Source organism: Salmo trutta, chromosome 12 (genome assembly GCF_901001165.1).
Source record: "Salmo trutta chromosome 12, fSalTru1.1, whole genome shotgun sequence".
NCBI lineage: Eukaryota > Metazoa > Chordata > Actinopteri > Salmoniformes > Salmonidae > Salmo > Salmo trutta.
Window position 1 is genome coordinate 58,848,884 of NC_042968.1, and position 19,886 is coordinate 58,868,769.

The 19,886-nt window shown below is 41.4% G+C and overlaps 1 protein-coding gene across 1 annotated transcript in view; it reads left to right on the plus strand.

The window, feature by feature from the left end:
- Positions 1–625: 625 nt before the first annotated feature.
- The window catches only part of LOC115202579 (ras/Rap GTPase-activating protein SynGAP-like), a 60,079-nt gene continuing 40,818 nt past the window's right edge, over positions 626–19,886 (plus strand). Inside the window, exons 1-2 of the mRNA XM_029766691.1 lie at positions 626–832; positions 19,433–19,554. Coding sequence (XP_029622551.1) covers positions 793–832; positions 19,433–19,554 — 162 coding nt within the window. The 5' untranslated portion in view covers positions 626–792. The remainder of the gene's footprint in view (positions 833–19,432; positions 19,555–19,886) is intronic.

A 19,886-nucleotide genomic window follows, 5' to 3' on the forward strand; every position in this document is an offset into this window, starting at 1 on the left:
GACTCTTAGCCTGATTTGCTTACATCACCCAGTCAGGGAAAGCAATTAAAATTTCAGTAGGTGTTGAATAGTGAACATGCACAGTAGCGAGGCAAACATACCCACATATACAAGGGCTTACACTGGACGAGTGGAACGGTGCTACGTGAGCATGCATAACAAACACACACACTTGTGAAAAAGTAACTAATGTCAGAGGCTGCACCGCACACACACACACAGTCTGAGATGGGAGCGGTGTTAGGTGCTGCGAAGAGTGGCTTAACATTCAGCAGGCATTACAAGGTTATGCGGAGGGGAGGGAAGAGTAATGGCCCAGTGCCTGAGTGTCTAAGCATGCACTAAAGGTGATTGCTTTCTTCCTCTCTCCTCCTCTCCCTCCTCTTTCCTGCTGCCTCCCTCAGATCCACGCTCAGATCCACGCACATGGTTCCTTCTTGTTTGTGAGTGTGCTTACTTGCGTGCGTGTGTGCGCGAGTGCGTGTTTGTGGTATATTTGTTTTATTTATTTATTTATTTATTTTTGATTTTACCTTTATTTAAACAGGGAGTCCCCATTGAGACTAGGGTCTCTTTCGCAAGGCAGTGTGGGGTATTAAAGCCTTGCTCTACCGCCATCCCTCGCTCGCTTTCTCTTTCTCACTGGGCTACGCCGCGGAATTCGTCATCAAAACACACACACACACACACACACACACACAAACGTATACACACTCTTTGAGGCGTGCTCGCTGGCTCACGCTCCCTCTCTCTCACACAGTCACTCATAAAGGAGCCAAAGGAAAGCAAGAGATGCAGAGACAGGAAAGCATGTCTTCTGACTCCCTGTCAGGTATAGATTCTCTGTTTTATATCTATCCCTCTGTGTCTCTCTATTCTTCTCTTGCTTGCACTGTTCTCCTGTTGTTTGTTTCCTTCTCTTTCTGCTGTCCAATATCCTCTCTCTCCTCTTCTCTCGTCTTTCTCTCTGCCTCTCCCTGTCTCACTGTCACTACTACAGTATCTCACTTTCTCTATACTTCTTGTATTTATCTTATCTGAAGTGAATGAGCTGAAGTAGCATAGCATGCAGCAGTAACTAGGTCTAACAGGGGAATCAGTGTTGTGGTATAGCATAAGAGCACTCAGACACAGTGGAGCGCAGAGTACAGCGCGGAGCCAGATACAGATGTTAGAGCTGGGAGGAGGACCACTGGAGCATACAGCACACTTTCACTGCACAGATGGAGAGGAGAGAAGAGAGGAGTAGTAGAACAGATGGGTAGACTACAGCATTCTTCTGACCTATTAAGCGTTGTACCACTTTCCCTCTCATTCCCGTTTCTCCGTTTCACTGCCTGGGTTGCTTTGGGTTCTGTGTGTTAGGGCTGATTATGGAAGGAGTGTGAGTGTGAGTGTGTGTGCAAGTTTCATCAAGGGTTCGTTTGACATGAGGGAGAAACCCTGGGAAAATATATTATATGAAATGTAAGATGCAGCATAAAGTGGAATACCTCTCTTGAAAGATTGGTTTGCTAAATTGTGAGATTGTGTTGCCAGGGTTGCTGTTGGACATATTGTAGAATATAGACCTATAGTGGATGCTTTCATCCAAAGACATTTTAAGAGTGACATATATTCAATATGTGGCCCATGCAGGGTTCAAACCCACAACAACCGCTGTGTTTCCATCACCATGCTCTTAATAGCCCACTGAGCCAATGGAACAGGAGTGTATCAGCTCTGCTCAATGTCCCATGTATCTTCTGTGTGTGGTTGTATGATTCTGATGAACAGCTGTAGCCCTGAATCTACACCTTAGGGATGATCTATGCTTGTACATTGCTATAAACAGGAACAGTAGGCAATTTGAAAATAATAGAAAGCTCAGGAGAGGGTCATTTCACACGTCATGACCAAAAGTATGTGGACACCTGTTCATCGAACAGTTCATTCCAAAATCATGGGCATTAATATGGAATTGGTCACCCCTTTGCTGCTATAACAGCATACACTCTTCTGGGAAGTCTTACCACTAGATGATGGAACATTGCTGCAGGTACTTGCTTCCATTCAGCCACAAGAGCATTAGTGAGGTAGGGCACTGATGTTGGGCCATTCATCCCAAAGGTCTTCGATGGGGTTGAGATCAGAACTCTGTACAGGCCAGTAAAGTTCTTCTACACTGATCTTGACAAACCATTTCTGCTTGGACCTCGCTTTGTGCACGTGGGCAAGAAAGGGCCTTAAATTGTGCTGACAAGAAAGGGCCTTCCCTTGTGCTGACAAGAAAGGACCTTCCCCAAACTGTTGCCACAAGGTTGGAAGCACAGAATTGTCTAGAATGTTGTTGTATTCTGTAGCGTTAAGCTTTCCTTTCACTGGAACTAAGGGGCTTGGACCGATCTATGAAAAACAGCCCCAGACCATTATTCCTCCTCCACCAAACTTTACAGTTGGCACTATGCAGGTAGCATTCTTCTGGCATCCACCAAACCCAATTTGTCCATCTGACTACCAGATGGTGAAGCTTGATTCATCACTCCAGAAAACGCATATCCACTGCTTCAGAGTCCAATGGCGGAGAGCTTTAAACCACTCCAGCTGACGCTTGGCATTGTGCATGGTGATCTTAGGCTTGTGTGCAGCTGCTCAGCCATGGAAACCCATTTCATGAAGCTCCTGACAAATAGTTATTTGTGCTGACAATGCTTCCAGGAGGTAATCAGTCAATTGAAATACATTCATTAGGCCCTATGAATTTCATGACTGGACAGGGGTGCAGCCATTTAGTTATTTATTTAACAAGGCAAGTCAGTTAAGAACAAATTCTTATTTTCAATGACAGCCTAGGAACAGTGGGTTAACTGCCTTCTTTAGGGGCAGCGCGGCAGATTTTTACCTTGTCAGCTGGGGGATTCGATCTTGCAACCTTTTGGTTACTAGTACAACGCTCTAACCACTAGGCTACCTGCTGCCCCAATGCATGGGCCTGGGAGGGCATAGGCCCACCCACTGGGGGGCCAAGCCCAGCCAGTCAGAATGAGTTTTTCCCTTACAAAAGGGCTTTATTACAGACATAAATACTGCTCAGTTTCATTAACTGTCTGAGTTGCTGGTCTCAGAATATCCCACAGGTGAAGAAGCCGGATGTGGAGGTCCTTGGATGGCATGGTTACACGTGGTCTGCTGTTGTGAGTCTGTTTGGACGTACTGCCAAATTCTCTAAAACAATGTTGGAGGCAGCTTATGGTAGAGAAATTAGCATTCAATTCTCTGGCAACAGCTCTCTATGATATTTTCTGTCAGCTCATGAAACCAACACTTTACATGTTGCATTTATATTTTTGTTCAGTATATATTTCTATGATTTCAATAGGTTCTATTTCAGTTAGTCGTTTGGTCTCTCACTTTAGGTAATGTCCCTTTTGGGGGCGGAGTCTAGGAAGATCCAATTGCACAAAGTCAGTCATAGCAATGGACAATAGTGGACCACTCCAATTCTCATAGGCTATAACCCACTCCTATCTTCACTTCTTTTGTCCTCCTCTCGGATCTGATCAAGATCCTCTACTCTCCTCAACTATCAACTTGGACCTCTGCTTTCCTGCTTAACTGTTCATAGGTTGACCGAGCGTAGGACAGCAGCTTCTCAACCAGAGGATTAAGCTCACACGAAAGCTACTTCTCAGTCTCTGGTTCAGCTAGTGCCACACAGCTCTCGCCCTACCAGCCTAATTAGCTTTTTATTTAAGCAGGAATATTTCAATAACAACAAATTCTTATTTACAATGGCAGCCTAAGAACAGTGGGTTAACTGCCCTGATCAGGGGCAGAATGACAGATTTTTTACCTTGTCAGCTCGGGTATTTGATCTAGGAACCTTTCGGTTACTGGCCCAATGTTCTAACCACTAGGCTACCTGCTGCCCTGAGCTACCTGCTTCGTGCTGCTTATTCCCACCAAGGTGGAAGAAAGGAAAGAGACTTGAGATTTGGTTAGCCACACTCTAAGCTAACCTAGGTAGCTAACGAAGAACGCACATTTTCTTCAGCTATTTTTTTTATAAATGTTTTTACCTTTATTCAACCAGGATTAGCCCATTAAGACCCAGTCTTTTTTTTAATGAAGACCTGCTATAACTAGGCTATTAACTCTCGAGGTGAGGGCTAGCTATCTAAATGCCAGGACTACTTTAGTTGTGTACACAGCTAAGCATCGGCGAAGCACACGACTAGAACTAGATCTTTCGCTAACTCTTTCTACCTGCACGGTAGTATTTTTCTTTCCACCTAGCTTACCAGCACCCTCGCTGGCTAGGCTGACAGGTCCTAGCTTCTGGTACTGCGATCTTGAGAGCCTTCCAGCAGAGGTGGGACCAAGTCACTATTGTTCGAGTCACAAGCATGTCTCAAGTCACAAGGTTCAAGTCTCAAGTTGAGTCCCAAGTGGAACAGGTCGAGTCTTGAATCAAGTCCAAGTTGTGCAAGTTGAGTCAAGTCACAAGATTGTGTGAAGTCAAGTCAAGTCTCAAGTCATGTAAAAAAAATATACATGAAATGACTTGTTCAACTACAAATCTTTGTATATTATTGAGGCTACCAGACAGCCCTTTTTATTATTTTGTTAGGACTATGTAATAATTAAAACTGCAATATGTAGAGTGACTTCAGAAAGTAATCATACCCCTTGAGTTATTCCATATTTTGTTTGTTACAGCCTGAATTCAAAATGGATTAAATATTTTTTTTCACCCATTTACACACAATACCGCATAATGAAAAATGTTAGTAAATTTATTGAAAATGAAATACAGAAATATCTACTTTACATAAGTATTTACATCCCTGAGTCAATACATGTTAAAATTACATTTGGCAGCGATTACAGCGGTGAGTCTTTCTAGATAAGTCTCTAAGAGCTTTGCACACCCGGATTGTACAATATTTGCACATTATTCTTTTAAAAATCCTTCAAGCTCTGTCATATTGGCTGTTGATCATTGCTAGACAGCCATTTTCAAGTTTGTCATAGACAGAGTCGACTACCTGTGCTAATTAGCTATATGCGTCTCCGAACACCTGTGTGTAAACTGAAGACGGACAACACAGACGTGTTGTCACTGAAAAATACTGTCGATTGCACGTGTTAAATCCGGTTAAAATAGTGTACAGTATATTTTGAATTCATGAAAATATTTTGATGTGATATGAAAGTAGAGGGCTTTATGTTTCTAGAAGATATCGCAATTGAGAATCGATTCACGTTTAGATGGAATATTTGGCTGTTTTGGCTTGCAGATGCAATTCACCTCTAAACAGAACATGTAAGGAATGTCCTTGGACTATAAGGAGTAAGGTTAGACTCTTTTAGTTCATTATTTTGCAAGTTTAATGCCAACTGGGACACAGTTTCAGCTCTGTATTTAATTGAGTTACTCAACATTTTATGAATGTCTTTACTGTCGAGAAACAACCATTGATTGGTTACTGATATATGTTGGGTAAAATCATTCCAAGTGTTTCTTCCAATCAGAGACTCAATTTAATCCATGGATTAAAAACCATCACCGTGGTAATGATGCTTGGCTGGTAGTGGATTATATAAAAACTAAAACTAAAACTGTAGCAATAGACACCAGGAGGATATTATTGACTCAAGAAGAGTCACCTGGAAATTACTTGAGGCCAATCCTCATAGTTCTATTGAACTACAGATAGAGGTGAGAGCAGAATGTCACCACTCAACTCTCTAACACCTACTCTTTCAGTGTTGACTCTGTGTTGTCAGCTGTGTCTGTATCATCACTGCTGATAAAAAATAATCCATTGGTGTTCTCTTCGGTTTTTAACCCTACCGAGTATGAACCCATGACCCCATGGTGGAGACGGAATATAGAGTGGAACAATATCCATGGCTGAGTCTGCATTAACCTGCTACGGACAGAGATGATTTATGTACAGGGAGAACGGGGAAGGGGACCGAAGGGGAGAGGGGGGTTGTAAAATAGTAATATATGCTCTATTTCATGTCAGCCATAGCTATAAATCCATGATGGTTCCACCTTTACCAATGGAGCTAAGACCATCATTTGGATGACTTATATTCAACAGAAAATGTGTCTGAAATGCAAAGCAAATTTTGGGGCTTGTCACCTTTGATTACAGAAACATAATAGGAAGGAATAAAAGGAATATTTTTCTCAGGTTGACAAAAAACATGATTGTGTTGTTTATTGCTGTCGAGGTATTGTTCATAGTCCAGTGAGGTATTCTGCCACCCTGTCTGCCCAGCCCACCACCCTCAACTCAATTTAATCACAACCAAAAAGAAGAATACTATCGGCTTAGGGCCACCTCTGAGCACCTCTTCCACTCAATGGCCCAGATTCCGGCCTGAGTTAAGCGCTGGTGAATGGAACATTGTTCCCTTTTTACCCGCTTTTCTCTCTATGCGTATTCTGACCTTGAATTTAGTCATGAGAATAGCATGCTATTCACCAACTATTCATTTGACCTGAGCTCAAAAAAATGAAGGTGTGTCTACAGATACGCCTTCATATTCTGACCTTGACTTAATTCCCTAATAATTCCACCGCCTTTACGACTGAGGAAACCATGAATAAGGTGTAGCGAACCTACCGGTTCCAAGTGAAAAAAGCATCTATTTAATTTTTTAAAATAGAAATAACACCATTCTCCATGCACTGTATTTTACAACTTAATAAGATCTATTGATAAGAGCTAGGTAGATGAGTAATCTGTTCGGAGAAGGGGATAATAAATGCAAATAGCAATTGTTTTGGATGATTTTTCCTTATGATCCCTGGAGATTAATGCGAAACCAGTCATATGGAAACAAACTGAAAATCATATCAACATGACATGTATTGCCCAGTGACATAGGACATAAATACAGTAGCTGTGCCGTCATTCAGAATTGTAATTGTGTGCCCTCATAATTTGCGTGGATGAAATTTGGCAACCCAAGCTATACACTCTCAGAAAAAAGGATTCCAAAAGGGTTATTTGCAGAGGGACAGGGTTCTACCAAGAACCATTTCGATCAGAAGAACCCTTTTTGAAAGGCAAGGGTTCTTTATAAGGCAAATTATTCTACCTAGAACCTTTAACATCCTAAAATTTTTTTGGAAGAATGGGTTCTTTGATGATTTTATTGGAAGGCAAGAAGGATTCTTTGGAAGGCAAGAAGGGTTCTAGATATAACCATATATAATATTTCCCAGCATGCAGGGAGATTTTCAGAATTGTTTGTTTTACTGTAATATCTGTGGTTTTGCATGTACATTGATTGATTAATACATTTTATGATATACAGAGATAAATAACATACCGTTTTCTAAACTAATCCAATCTGTTGGATTTATGGCATCCGTTACTGAGATTGTTGTTCCAGTTTAGATGATTGAACCCTCAGTATTCAATCTTCCCTACCCTGGCAGTCATTCTGAATGCAGTTTGCAAGTGAATAACAATTCCACTTGTTGAATATCCAAACTCTGGCTAGATTCCATTTGGAATTACACATCACTTTGCAAGTAAGCATAATGTGGCCTGATGTGGCCTGTAAACCAGGAGATTCCAAATACCACTGTGTCTAGGCACTCAAAGAATGGCCTTACGATATACAGTATGTATGAATCAAATAAAAATAAACGGTTTGTAGAGCTTTTACACACTAAATATTGTTGCTGAAAAAAAATACAGTGGTTTGATTAATCCTGAAAGTTTTCATTTTCAAGTTCTATCCATGACATATTGGAAAATGTAAAAAAAGTGTACAATAGGGGTTGAACAATAATCCTATAAATATATATACCCTAATTCTCATTAATCATGGAACTGTAGGACAACGGTCCAGTCTTTGTGAATTGTGCTCCAGGTTTAAACTGTTCCATAATGATCCAAATAGGCTACATGTCCTAAATTATTGAACAAATAATAGCCTAATATGATCCACTAATGCTAGCAACCCTCAGGAACAATTTACAAGAACGTGACAGAGGAAAGAAAGGTCAACGTAATTTAATGGAATGATGCAAAAATAAATGTACGTGGATATTACTGACGGTGGCACCCGATAGTGGCTCATACTTGGCATGGTAAAACTTGTAAAATAAAATGCAATGAATTAAAGCTCGGGAAATACAATCAAAACATTCTAAAGTGCATTCATCAGCTCTGCAGGTTTAGCCCTACAGAAGACTTAGAAGAAAAGGTTCTAAGTAGAACCATACAGGGTTTTTCGGTTTGTCCCCATAAGGATACCATTTTTGATGCTGGGTAGAACCCTTTACAAAGGGTTCTATCTAGAACCTATATATCTTTAGAGGGGGCCTATTAAGAGGGCGGGGGGGGGCATTTTCCTGCTGTAGCAAATGGACACAATTTAACATCCTACATCTATATACATTTTGTTATCTATAGCTTCTGATATTCATACTCGCATATTAGACCCGTGTTTTCCCCCAACACCTGCTTTGCTTCTCAGTCAATGGATTGATTCTTAGGCCGCTTTTTGAAAATACTCAAACCTCTATGATGTATTGACATCTTGTAGCATTGCACCTTTTAAAGCTCTTTGAGAGAATTCAAAGTAAGAGCCCATTGTAGCAAGAAGCAAAGCTAAAGGCGTCCTTCACAGCACAAACACAGTCACACACACATACTCACAAACAGGGAAGAGAAGAATAAGGGAGGAGGTCTGTGTCAGAGGGCTGTTGACTCCTATTAGCCGGCCGGGAGCGTGTTGTGGCGTTTTAAGAAGAGAGCCGCAGGGATCATTAATACATGCTAATCTAATGGACATGCTTGTTGTTGGACACGATGACAGGACCTACTGCACTCTCAGATAGAGGAACACACTTATCTCCTGACCCAACATGCAGAACATACAAACAAGGGTGTGCGCACACACACACACACATAGGCTCTCTCTTTTTCTGTTGCAGACGCATATTGTCAGCACCCACATACAGACCCACATCTCCCCCTCTCTCTCTCTCTACAGACAATGGCAGGAGATTAAACAATGTTTATCAGTCTGCTAATTAGACCTTTAGTAAGATGTGTGATCAGATGACAGGGTACACACCTGTTTTATGACCTATGCAAACAACACACCTCATAAATCCCACAACCAAAGAACCCTTCAATCTGCTTCAGGGTGTTATAAAGCTCTGATATGATTTACATCCTGTAAACAGGACAGTATGGCACCAGCTACAGAAAATCAGCATTTTAGAGTCAGTGACCTTTAAGGGGGACACCTGAAAAAGTGTTTTTGTGTGTGTGTGTGTGTGTGTGTGTGTGTGTGTGTGTGTGTGTGTGTGTGTGTGTGTGTGTGTGTGTGTGTGTTTTAGAGGCAATCATTTTATAAACGTCAGTCAACAAAATCTAAGGAGTCAGCAGTACTTCCTTGATACAGTGTTGCATTGAGGAAATTGACACTGTTGCATTGTGGGAGATATAGATTTCTGAATATAGACTGATCAGCATTTTAACACTGTCCTTTTCCCAGCCAGGTCACCCATGATACAAGTCAGTATTCGACGTCCATCCATGTCTGAGGACATCGGGAGGTGATGTGGAAATAGACCACTAGGGGCAACAGTGAGCTCTGTTACCTTCAAGTAGGTTTCGGTTTTGCTAGGGCGTTGTGGACGGGGATGGCCGACCATCCACATCTGGGCTATCTGCCTCTGGTAGGAAAGGTTGCATGTTGGAATCCAGTGATTAAAAGTTGTTAAGCCTATCCCAAACCTTAACCCTTACCTTAACCATTTACCGAATATTACAATTTCAGAATTAATGCCTAAACTTAAGCACTTTGAAATTTGGCGTTTGGAGAAACATGGACTAACGTCTAATCCTGACATGAGACTGTGAGAGAGAGTTGCATTTTCCACACAGATCGTTACAGTACGTTATATGCTCTACACACAACATAGTATCAAAGCCCACTAATGATCTCTATCCTCACTCTAAGCCATTTATCTTTGAACCCGACTAAGGCAATAGAAATTAATTGAGGAGCGTAGCATTTTACCTCACATCAGCACATTGTCCTGATGGCAGGCATGGAGGCGGGCATTCGGTAACAGTTTGCCCAATGACTTCTGATATGCGCCCAGGTCGTGATTTAGTGCATGGCTAAACTGTACTGCTATTTATGGTTCTCTCATACCCAGTCACTCCACAGTCAGTCAGTCCCTCAGCCAGCAAGGCTGTGATTTGTGCGTCTTATTATTTTGCCTTCCTCTGCGCTGTAATGGATTAGTATCTGCCTCTAAGTCAGCTGACCTGCGTTGTGATGGACAGCTTTGAACGAGCTCTGAGTCCCGGTTCTTTCTACTCCTACTGAAGGAAGTGAAGCCAGACATATTTCCAGACCAAAGCTACTGTATCCCTTGGACCAAGGCATTGGGTTATAGTGTAGGAACTAATGCCAGACATATTGGGTGACCAAAGATAATGTAACCCCTGCCTGGATAGAGGTTCTAGTTTATGCCGAAGAAAGTGAAGCCAAACATATTGGGGGAACGAAAGCTACTGTAACCCCTCAACCAAGGCTCTGGGTTATACTGTAGGAATACTGTAACCCCTACCTGGAGATATGGAACTGAAGCATGCCATAATGGGGGAACCAAAGCTATTGTTACTCCTATGGACTGAGCCCTCTCTCTGGACTGGAGCTCGCTCTTATTTTGTCAACACTCACTCTGGAACTACAGCCAATTCCAGAGTAGAGTCCTCTCTGGTTCTGAAGCTCTTTCTAGAATTTAGACGGGTGGGTGGGTCTAATCCTGAATGCTGATTGGTTAAAAGCGCATTCCAGCCAGTGTTTATTCCACAAGTTACCACGTGCAAATCTATGACATTAAAATGCCGACCAGCCAGCTTGGGTAGCAACCCTAGATTTGTGTTGGAACTATATCTTGTGGAAGGATGAAATAGTATGAATAAATTAATCAAAATGACGGTTTTAATGACAATATGTCAATCACTATTTGAATATGTTGGTAACCTGTTGTATAAAAGTGATAATGCCCTCGAAGTTAGTGATTGGAGGATGTATTAGTATGATTTGACAGCCCTTGACTTCATCTTGGGCCTAACACCCGTGCCAATATATCCTCCAAACAACGGCTGAGGGCATTATCACTTAAATAGGCTCACAAAACTGTACTTACTTACTTAGTCCTCTTCGTCCCTGGTTGGACATAAGACCGCAACTATCTTCTGCCACTGAAGTCTGTCTTTGGCCACAGCTTGTGCCCTGCCTCATGAGAAATCCATCTCTTCCAGCTCAGCCACCATCCTTCACAATGTCGTTTTTGGCCTGCCTCGCTGGTGCTTTCTGGTTAGTGCCGATCTGAGGGCAACTTTGGGGATCCTTTCTGGAGATATCCTGCGTATTTTTATCTCCAAGGCAATGTTCTTGGAGCCCGTCCTCCTATACAGCTGGAGCTGGAAGCTGGAGACTTATATTTCCCTCACTAACTTTAAACATCAGCTATCTGAGCAGCTAACCGATCGCTGCAGCTGTACATAGTCCATCTGTAAATAGCCCACCCAATCTACCTACATCATCCCCATATTGTTTTTATTTACTTTTCTGTTCTTTTGCACACCAGTATCCCTACTTGCACATCATCATCTGCTCATTTATCACTCCAGTGTTAATCTGCTAAATTGTAATTACTTCGCTACTATGGCCTATTTATTGCCTACCTCCTCATGCCATTTGCACACACAGTATATAGACTTTATTTTTTTCTCGTGTTATTGACTGTACGCTTGTTTATTCCATGTGTAACTCTGTGTTGTTGTTTGTGTCGCACTGCTTTGCTTTATCTTGGCCAGGTCGCAGTTGTTCTCAGCTAGCTTACCTGGTTAAATAAAGGTGAAATATGATTATTTTTATATTTTTTTAAATACAGGTTCTTGTTGGAGATGTTATTTTGCCAAAAGATGTTGGAGATCTCGCGGAGGCAATCATTATGGAAGGCCTCAACTTTGCTTATTTCTGTTTTTGTCCAACCTCCAGCAATCAGAACCATGCAGAAGCATTGCTGTTGTAGAGCCGGATCTTTGTTTTGAGGGTGTATACATTTGAGCTCCGGATGGGACGGAGTCTACTGAATGCACCTCTGGCTTTGATCTCTTTTTGGCTCTGTTGTCGCTGCTGTTGACGGTATTGTACTTAAACTCTTATACTGAGCTTCACGGCACTCAAACTCTGGAGCTGTGTCTCAGCCACATGCATGCATGTTGACCACAAACCATGAGTACCTTGGCTAAGAAGCCTAAGTGGTGGGGGGGAACGGAGAGACAGAGACAGAAAGAGAGATGGGATAGAGAGAGTCAGAGGTTGGGAAAGGAAAGAAATTAGGTAGACCAGAGAGAGAGGAGAAAGCACTATGATTTGGTGATAAGGAAGGAACCAATTATTTATATAAACACTAGGTGCTGTTTTGAAGCCACCGCACCTCCAACTTGGCATTCATCCACCGTATTTTGAAAGCTATTAGAAATGCATTTATTAACGTCTACATTTGTTTTTGCCACATGTATTATATTACAGGCACCTTAATGCACAAACAAATAAAACAATCAAATAAATCAAAACATTTTCTTAAAGTATAATTTTAGGGAAGTTATAATGTAACGGTCTTCACTACAACAACAAAAATACTCAAATCCATGTAATTTTGTCCCTAAAACATTTAATTGAAATACTAATCGAATTAAATTCATTCCTATGGAGGACTGCTCCTTCTAGGGAGTGCCAATATGGCTGACCGGTGGCTTCAAAGCCTCTCACTGGCCAACACATAGCATCAGCAATCCAGGGTTTATTATATACTGTACATCATTGGAAGGAACACACAGCTAGGTAGCTAGAGACATACGCACAGTGTTCCCCAACATTCCCCAAGGCCAGAGTGAGACAACCTCATTTCCTTCCTGGCTGTAATTGAGTTTAATAGGAAAAACACTAACATAAAAAACAGGTATGTTAGCATGGTGACATGGCTGGAGGCATAGGGAGCAGTTTGGATGGTGGGGTCCTGCTGGGGTTTTATGAGCTGCTAAATAACGTGTCCACTGAAGACCTTACAGGCATGTTATTGTCAATATGCTTATCAGTAGAGTGGTGAGAATCTGGAAACACTCATGCTGTGTGTTTTAAATACTGTATTTGTTGATGGTGAAGGTTACAGAACTCTGTTAGACATGACTGTTTGTTCCTCGTTTTCTGTTTTGATATCCTTCTCCATTCACTCACTCTCCATTTGTCTCTCTTTGTTTCTAGTCTCTTCACATCATTGATTCTGTCTCTCTGAATGGACAGTGAAATCAGACTCACTCTCATGAGAAACAGAGTGATGTATCCAAACGAACTCTGTAAACTCTCGCTCTAATGTGGTTCATTAAACCGCGTATCTTAAACTAGATGCACGGTTTGCATATTTACCAGCTCTCCAAAGATTGAAATTTGCTTTTGACCAGCATACTTTTTAAGTTACAATAATTAGGTAGGTGGTTAAATTTCTCAAATTCCAAACATATACAAGCGTGTATTAATACATGTGTGAATTGGAAATTAGTTTTTTTACATTTCACAACTCTCCCTGAGACACCCTCAGAGAGGGTAGAAGCACAGTGGCTAAGAAAAACTCCCTAGAAAAGGCAGGAACCTAATAAGAAACCGAGAAAGTAACCAGGCTCTGAGGGGTGGCCAGTCCTCTTCTGGCTGTGTCGGGTGGAGATTATTTGAGTACATGGCCATTGGCCAGATCGTTCTTCAAGATGTTCAAACGCTCATAAATGACCAGCAGGGTCAAATAATAATCACAGTGGTTGAAGAAGGTACAACAGGTCAGCAGCTGAGGAGTAAATGTCAGCTGGCTTTTCATAGCTGAGCATAGCCAAGCATTCAGAGGTCAAGACAGCAGGTGCAGTACAGCAGGTGCAGTATAGAGGGAGAGGGAGAGAGAGAGGCTCAAAAACAGCAGGTCCGGGACAGGTAATGGTTCCATAGCCACAGGCAGAATAGTTGAAACTGGAGCAGCAGCACGACAAGATTGCACGTCTGGTGAACAGGCCATGGTTCAATAGCCACAGGCAAAACAGCAGAAACTGGATCAGCAGGACGACCAGGTGGACTGGGGACGGGACAGCCAGGAGTAATCAGGCCAGGTAGTCCTGAGGCATGGTCCTAGGGCTCAGGTCTTCCGGGAGGGGAGGGGAGAGAGAGAGGAAATGAAGGAAGGAAGGATACTAAAGTTCACACAGCACACTAGACAAGACAGGAGAATTTTAACAGATAGGACAGACTGACCCTAGCACCCCGGCACATAGACTTTTGCAGCCTGGATACTGGAGGCTTAGACGGGGGGGGGCAAACTACTCTCAATCATAGGACCTACTGAAGAGATGAGTCTTCAGGAAAGATTTAAAAGGTGGAGACTTAGTGTGTCTCTCACATGGATAGGTAGACCATTCCATAAAAATGTTGCTCTATAGGAGAAAGCCTTGCCTCAAGCTGTTTGCATAGAAATTCTAGGGACATTAATGTATACTTTTTAAAATTATATTATGTGAGCTAAACATAAAATGTAATATTAGAAAATATAAACTGTGGCAAAGCTAACTGAAAAGGAACATTACCCAAGTGAGGATGGCCTTTAATTCAGCATTGATGAATCCACGAACTTCTTCAATGAAAGATCATTAGAAAGAAAATTACGGACTCCTCTTTGAATCTGCGTATTCCTCCCAAACTCAGTTGTCCTGAGTCTGCACAGAACTGCCAGGACTAGGATGGAGACACTCAAGTTGTTTTATCCTGTATCTCTCAACACATTCACAAAAGGAGTCATGGCCTCTAAACCGTACAGCTGAATACTGGACCCTATTCCAACTAAACTACTGAAAGAGGTACTTCCTGTGCCTGGCCCTCCTATGTTGAACATAATAAATGGCTCCCTATCCTCCGGATGTGAACCAAACTCACTAAAAGTGGCAGTAATCAAGTCTGTCCTGAAAAAGCCAAACCTTGACCCCGGAAAATTAAAAAAATGATCTGCATGTCTGGTTTTAGACCACATCATAGTACTGAGACTGCACTTAAAACCTCTTAAGGATCTCTACAGATCGGTGTCCCACCCTCTGGACTGGTGACCTAATGGGCGCTAATGTGATTAGCATGACGTTGTAAGTAACAAGAACATTTCCCAGGACATAGACATATGTGATATTTGCAGAAACTTTTTACAGTAGCTATTACAATGAAAGAATACCATGCTATTGTTTGAGGAGAGTGCACAGTTATGAACTTGAAAAGCTATTAATAAACCAATTAGGCACATTTGGGCAGTCTTGATACAACATTTTGAAAATAAATACAATGTTTCATTGGATAAGTCTAAAACTTTGCATATACACCGCTGCCATCTAGTGGCCAAAATCTAAATTGCTCCTGGGCTGGAATAATACATTATTGCCTTTCTCTTGCATTTCAAAAATGCATGGCTTTTTCTTTGAATTATCTATTACCAGATCTAATGTGTTATATTTTCCTACATTAATTTCACATTTCCACAAACTTCAAAGTGTTTCCTTTCAAATGGTATCAATAATATGCATATCCTTGCTTCAGGTCCTGAGCTACAGGCAGTTAGATTTGGGTATGTCAATTTAGGCGAAAATTTATCAAATGGGGCGGATCCTTAGCTTAGCAGCAGCGTAAAGTGTGTGTGTGTGTGTGTGTGTGTGTGTGTGTGTGTACAGTGGCTTGCGAAAGTATTCACCCCTTGGCATTTTTCCTATTCTGTTGCCTTACAACCTGGAATTAAAATGGATTTTGGGGGGAGTTGTATCATTTGATTTACACAACATGCAATATATATATATTTTTTTAAAGTCAATACTTTGTAGAGCCACTTTTTGCAGCAATTACAGCTGCAAGTCTCTTGGGGTATGTCTCCATAAGCTTGGCACATCTATCCACTAGGATTTTTGCCCATTCTTCAAGGCAATCTTAAGTCAAACCACAGATTCTCAATTGGATTGAGGTCTGGGCTTTGAATAGGCCATTCCAAGACATTTAAATGTTTTTCCTTAAACCACTCGAGTGTTGCTTTAGCAGTATGGTTAGGGTCATTGTCCTGCTGGAAGGTGAACCTCCGTCCCAGTCTCAAATCTCTGGAAGACTGAAAAAGGTTTACCTCAAGAATTTCCCTGTATTCAGCACCATCCATCATTCCATCAATTCTGACCAGTTTCCCAGTCTCTGCCGACAAAAAACATCCCCACAGCATGATGCTGTCACCACCATGCTTCACTGTGGGTATGGTGTTCTCATGTTGATGAGAGGTGTTGCGATTGCACCAGATATAGCGTTTCCTTGATGGCCAAATAGCTCAAATTTAGTCTCATCTGACCAGAGTACTTTCTTCCATATGTCTGGGGAGTCTCACACATGCCTTTTGGCGAACACCAAATGTGTTTGCTTATTTTTTTCTTTAAGCAATGGCTTTTTTCTGGCTACTCTTCCGTAAAGCCCAGCGGTCCTATGGACAAATACTCCAATCTCTGCTGTGAAGCTTTGCAGCTCCTTCAGGTTTATCTTTGGTGTCTTTGTTGCCTCTCTAATTAATGCCCTCCTTTCCTGGTCCGTGAGTTTTGTTTGTTGTGGTGCCATATTCTTTCCATTTTTTAATAATGGATTTAATGGTGGTCCGTGGGATGTTCAAAGTTTCAGATATTTTGTTTTAACCCAACCCTGATCTATACTTCTCCACAACTTTGTCCCTTACCTGTTTGGAGAGCTCCTTGGTCTTCATAGTGTCGCTTGCTTGGTGATGCCCCTTGGTTATTGGTGTTGCAGACTCTGGCGCATTTCAGAACAGGTGAATATATACTGAGATCATGTGACAGATCATGTGACACTTAGATTGCACACAGGTGACTTTATTTAACTAATTATGTGATTTCTGAAGGTAATTGGTTGCACCAGATATTATTTAGGGGCTTCATGGCAAAGGGGGTGATTACATATGCACCACTTTTCGTTTACATAATTTATTTTTAAACAAGTTATTGTTTTCGTTTCACTTCATCAATTTGGACTATTTTGTGTATGTCTGTTACATGAAATAAAAATAAAAATACATTTAAATTACAGGTTGTAATGCAACAAAATAGGAAAAAACGCCAAGGGGGATGAATACTTTTGCAAGGCTATATAGCTGAAAGGTTAATGAGTGTACAGTACTGTATATGGGTCATGGTGTACTATTTAGCAGTAGTAGCAGCAGCTCCTACTACTGTGTTGCTTCCATGAGGGGAACAATCACACGCATGCGCGCACACAAACACACACACACACAGTATCACACACATTTATAATAATAAATAGGTGGGTGCTTACATTTATCCAATTTCACACATGTTCAAGTGTGTGTTAATACCATGATTTAATTGGAAATGTGTTTTTTGCTAAGTATAATTCCTTGCTGAAAATTTGGTCATGCAGAAATGAGATACCAAATGTGTGGATGTTTTATGAAAATCAGGGAATAGTTGAGCAAAGAAACATTTCTGGTTGGCCTCAGGGAATGTAAAACAGTTAGGAATGGAGACTTTGAAAATCAAATTTAGTAAAGTAGCAGAAAATACTTTGATTGAGCATGAAGAGCCTCACAAATTTGACAAAATCATTGTATATCTTTTCAGTCTAATTACCTTATATATTTTCTGTCTAATATGTCTATTTACATTCCCGCAAGTCATGTTAACCTCTTACCATTACAATAACAGGGGAGGTTTGCATTTATTGGGGGGTATAATATTTATACCTCTAACTTTCTTACTCATCATTATTCATGATTCATTCAGGTTTATCCGTAATCATGGTCGCATCCACATTAATGTAGAAGTGTTTAGAAATATATTCTATTCTTATTTACAATAAAAGTGACTCCAAAATGACACAATATGTCAATTTACTATTCATTTATATAGGGCACAAAATAATATCAAACACAACCAAAAAGTTTGTAGATTCACAGGCGTGATGTTATCATCGTGTGCTAGGAATATGGGACCAAATACAACATTTTGACTACTTTAATACACATATAAGGGAATTTGTCTCAATACTTTCCATCCCCTAAAATAGGGGAACTATGTACAAAAAGTGCTGTAATTTCTAAACAATTCACCCGATATGGATGAAACTACCCTCAAATTAAAGCAGACAGTCTGCACTCTAACCTCAAAGTCATTGTGTCATTTCAAATCCAAAGTGTTGGAGTACAGAGGCAAACCAACAACAAATGTGTCACTGTCCCAATTCTTTTGGAGCTCACTGTATATTGGCACCCTTGCATGAATCCCAATTTCTACTCAAATAACTTGAAATAAAAATACTTCTGTTGTTCATATGTGTATTCTATTTCTTTACAACTGCATAGGACTTTCACTTCAAAGTAAAAAATGGCCTGTGCCCGGTTTCCCAAAAGCATACGTTCATTGTTAGAACCGTAGGATCCTATGGTTCTAACGATGAACTTAGCCTTAAGATGCCTTTGGGAAAACGAGCCCTGGACTTAATTATTGAACATTCAAATTCATTTGGTTGGAGGCAAGTGATCTTGTTTAATTTGTCTCACCTGTGGTAGGTTGCCGGTACCTGCAGGGTAAAACTAGTAGTTCAACCAATTTTTAAAAGAGAAAACAGAATATTCTGCTCCATTGACGTCCATTGAAAACGTGAAAGAGTGCTTGTTTATGACCGGATCTGTATTTATCTCATAGGATCTGAGATCCAGGGGCTGCAGCTTTAGCTGTCTGAGAGGCCTATAGTAGCCGTGTGCTTTGTATGCATCATATTCCTCCTCTGACATCCTGTCGGCACACGCTGGTTCAATCAACGTTTTTTCCACTTAATTTCAATGAACCAACGTGAAATAGACAATGAATTGTTGACGTCTGTGCCCAGTGTGCAGTGACTACCCTTGAGTCAGGTATCTCATTAAGGAATAAAGTATACAAGGTTTTATATTGACTGAGCTGAATCGTTTGTTGGGCGAGCCGTGGAAGCAATCCTTGTTTACATAAGAAGAGAGACACATGGACTACAACTCTGATTGCCTTTTGGTTTTTCTGTTCACTTAGTTTCAGTTTCTGTTGTATTTGCATCTCGCAGGTTGTCAGATCTGTTATGTTTAAAGTGTTCATCTTCTGGTTCTGTCTTAAAATCCGCTGATATATGAAACCGTGTTAAGTTAACAAGTTTTCCTTTTTCTTTCTCTCTCTGTTTTTCTCTTTCTGTTTTTCTCGCTCTCGCTCTCCCTCCTCTCTCTCGCTCTCCCTCTCCCTCCTCTCTGTCGCTCTCCCCCCTCTCGCCCTTCTCTCTCTAGACATATGGGGTCCCCCAGCTCACTGGATGTCAAGTGGTCACCCTTATGATGAGAGGACTGTGTGGAACCCCAAGTTCTGTGTGGTCACCGACAGTCAGATGCTGCTCCTGGACAAAGAGGAGGTACCTATTGACCTGGCACAACATCAGTTCTCTTTTCTCCTTCTCTTTACAGTTTTTGTCACTTTTCCTCTCCTGCTCTTCCTGCTCTTCCTCCTCTTCCCCCTACTCTCACCATCTATCTTCTGCTCCTGTTCTCTCACCCGCTCTCCTCCATCTCTCTCCCTCTTTCTTCTGCTGGTGTTACCGTGCTGGTGATGGTGCTACTGGTGGGTAGCGAATCAGATGACTGAACACTGTGGCGCTGTTGCGGACTGCTCTACTCTGTCATAGTGACGCGTGTGTGTGTGTGTGTGTGTGTGTGTGTGTGTGTGTGTGTGTGTGTGTGTGCGTGT